Source organism: Montipora capricornis, chromosome 8 (assembly GCF_036669925.1).
Source record: "Montipora capricornis isolate CH-2021 chromosome 8, ASM3666992v2, whole genome shotgun sequence".
Taxonomy (NCBI): domain Eukaryota; kingdom Metazoa; phylum Cnidaria; class Anthozoa; order Scleractinia; family Acroporidae; genus Montipora; species Montipora capricornis.
The window spans coordinates 7,196,469-7,198,968 of NC_090890.1; the positions used below are offsets into that span (position 1 = coordinate 7,196,469).

General features: G+C 40.2%; 2 protein-coding genes across 2 annotated transcripts in view; both read right to left on the bottom strand.

The window, feature by feature from the left end:
- Positions 1–2,500, bottom strand: part of LOC138059330 (3'-5' exoribonuclease HELZ2-like) — a 349,076-nt gene that overhangs the window by 340,112 nt on the left and 6,464 nt on the right. The gene's annotated exons all lie outside the window — the stretch shown is intronic.
- LOC138013631 (uncharacterized) overlaps positions 2,088–2,500 on the bottom strand; it is a 1,080-nt gene continuing 667 nt past the window's right edge. Inside the window, exon 1 of the mRNA XM_068860723.1 lies at positions 2,088–2,500. This exon is cut by the window's right edge and continues 667 nt beyond it. Within this exon, the coding sequence (XP_068716824.1) occupies positions 2,088–2,500 (413 nt within the window).

The following is a 2,500-nucleotide window of genomic DNA, read 5'->3' on the forward strand; positions in this document are numbered from 1 at the left end:
AGGAGAGTATGTAGTTTTGAATAACGATGCAATTAGCCTGAGAATTGCTATTTCCACGTCAAAAATAATTGTAGGAACAGACATTCAGCGACTCAAGCTAAGAGTATTCGAGGGTTCTTCACCTTCTGTGAAAGCAAAGCCTGTCGAGAGGGCTGAACCATCCAGTCAATCTAGCTCTACTGAAGGACGGCCCTCAGCCCGGGTTTCTCTCAATAGAGATATCCTCAACTACGTTGATGGTGGTGGGCAAGATTCGACAACGACCACAGAAATCATTGAAACGCGTACAAATCAACATGAAAAGTCGTCTTTATGCAGTGAAAGAACTCCTCTTGAAAGGTACATCATAAAAACTGAAGAAAGAATTGATCAGAAGAGGTCCCAGATTCAGCAACTGCGCGAGAAAGTACACGAAACTGAAATGAAACTAGAAAGAGTTAAGTCTGATCCTCGAGATGGAAATATTTGCAGAAATTGCCATTTGCGTTTAGGACACTCTGCTCGTACGTGCGTGTACGGGAAATGCTCCTCTGTCTTTAAGTGTGGAGAGGAAAAATTTCATCCTGGTGAACTCAACGTGAAAGAAATGCGTTGTCAAATCAAGAGACATCAAAGTGAGCTTAACAGGTTATTCGAAGAGTTGGAAAGTAAAAAGAGTGCTGTAGAAAGAATGAAAGACAAAGTACAAAACCGCATCGACAGTGACTTGTTCGAAGTGAACAAGGCGGCATACCTTGTGAACGGCACCAAACACTGGTCATTATTACGTAAACATGTTTACCTCGTGGAGGAATACTGTAAGAAGAACTTTAGAGGAAAAATACCTGGGAAACAAGACATCGGAAATATTTTAGAAAAAGCTCTTACTGACAATAATTCTGGCAGTCTTGCATTTTCTAGGTCAAAGCAGGGCGGCAGCCGCAAGCGTGAAAATCCAGCAAAACCGTCCCTTGAGCGGTATGGTGTAGAATTCCCCAGTAGTAAACATGCATGTAACAGTTCTAGTGATGGGGCAATTTCTTCACAAATTTTGTATACTGCTCCAAGAAATAAGGGGGAAGAGGCCGAGCAGTTAGCAATGGTGATCCGGGAAAGCCTGCGGGAACAGTCTACAAGCGAAAATAGCGTAAACACAAGTTACTCTTATGACTTCTTGCCACCTCCACACCCAGCAGTTTTTCCTTCGGGCGTCCATTTCCCTGTAGCAGTAGGTGCAATGGGTCAGTCACTCACAAGCAAGTATTCAATGCAATATCCTCCCGATCCGTGTAACACATGTACTGCGACCTGTACTACAAGTACAAACAGTACGAAAACTGTAGAATTCAACCGGTCAATTAGTACTAAACAGGAGTCGAGTGATGCTTGTGAATATGAAGCTGCATCTCTATTGTTAAACTTATCAGGAACTCGTCATAGCGGGAACTGAAGACTTTCGTTGGTGTTTTAATATTTTCATATTGTACATCTTTCATGTAAAATTAAATTAATCAGTCGAGTTGTTGTTGACAGGTTCCGCGTTGAGTTTTTTGTGTCAAGAAAGAGAACTTTGTACACACGAGCCGTTGAAAAAGACAGAAAGTGAAAGCTATGTTTTATACCTTTTGAAAAAAATAAATATTTTCTTTTCAGAAAAACTACGTTTCTTGATATCCTAATGACAATCAAATCATCTCTTTTAACCTATGACAGTGTCTGCGATGTTATAACCTGGGCGGTACAAAAAGTACTCAGATCTGGCAACACAACTTTTGGTATAGAAAAACTACATTTCCTGACACTGATAACCAAGGCATGGGGTTTCGCGGTAATTTTTGTACCCTCTGTGCTGAGATTCAAGTTAAATATGTGTTCATTTGTATTTGAAGGACGCGTGCAATTTAAAATAACAATGAACTCAGTGGCACGTACACTGGCAATATATATCTATGGCTTCTCCGTTTGCCATGATATGTCCATCGGGCACCACTAATAACGGTCTACTACAAACTTTTTGGACTTGAATAACTTCATTTACATTGAAAGGTTCAACAGCATTTCGGAGAAAAAAATTGCACACTACCGACATACGTTATATTATACAGTCCTCATACAAACAGGTAATCTGTAGCTTCGTAAAATCCAGCCATATCCCGTGCTCTGATAGTCTCAACTGCTTCTGCTATTGCTAAATTAGTATTGGAATGAACAAGTTCCTTCAAGTTACCATTCAATTCACATTTAATTTTATTAAAACAAAGCTCTATTGGGTTAAGATCTGGAGAATATGAAGGCGTATATAACAACTCAATTCCCATGGTACCAAACCATTCTTCCAAAATCTCACCTCCTTCAAAATGATGAGAAGATAAATTATCCATAATAACAATGTCACCGACTTCGAGACACGGTCTACCCGTCTCAATGTTTACACTTTCACCTGCCTCTTGAAAAAATGAAAGAAAACGGGCTGTGTTTGTAGCCCCGCTTACGATACTATAATACTCTGGGCCATTCAGAG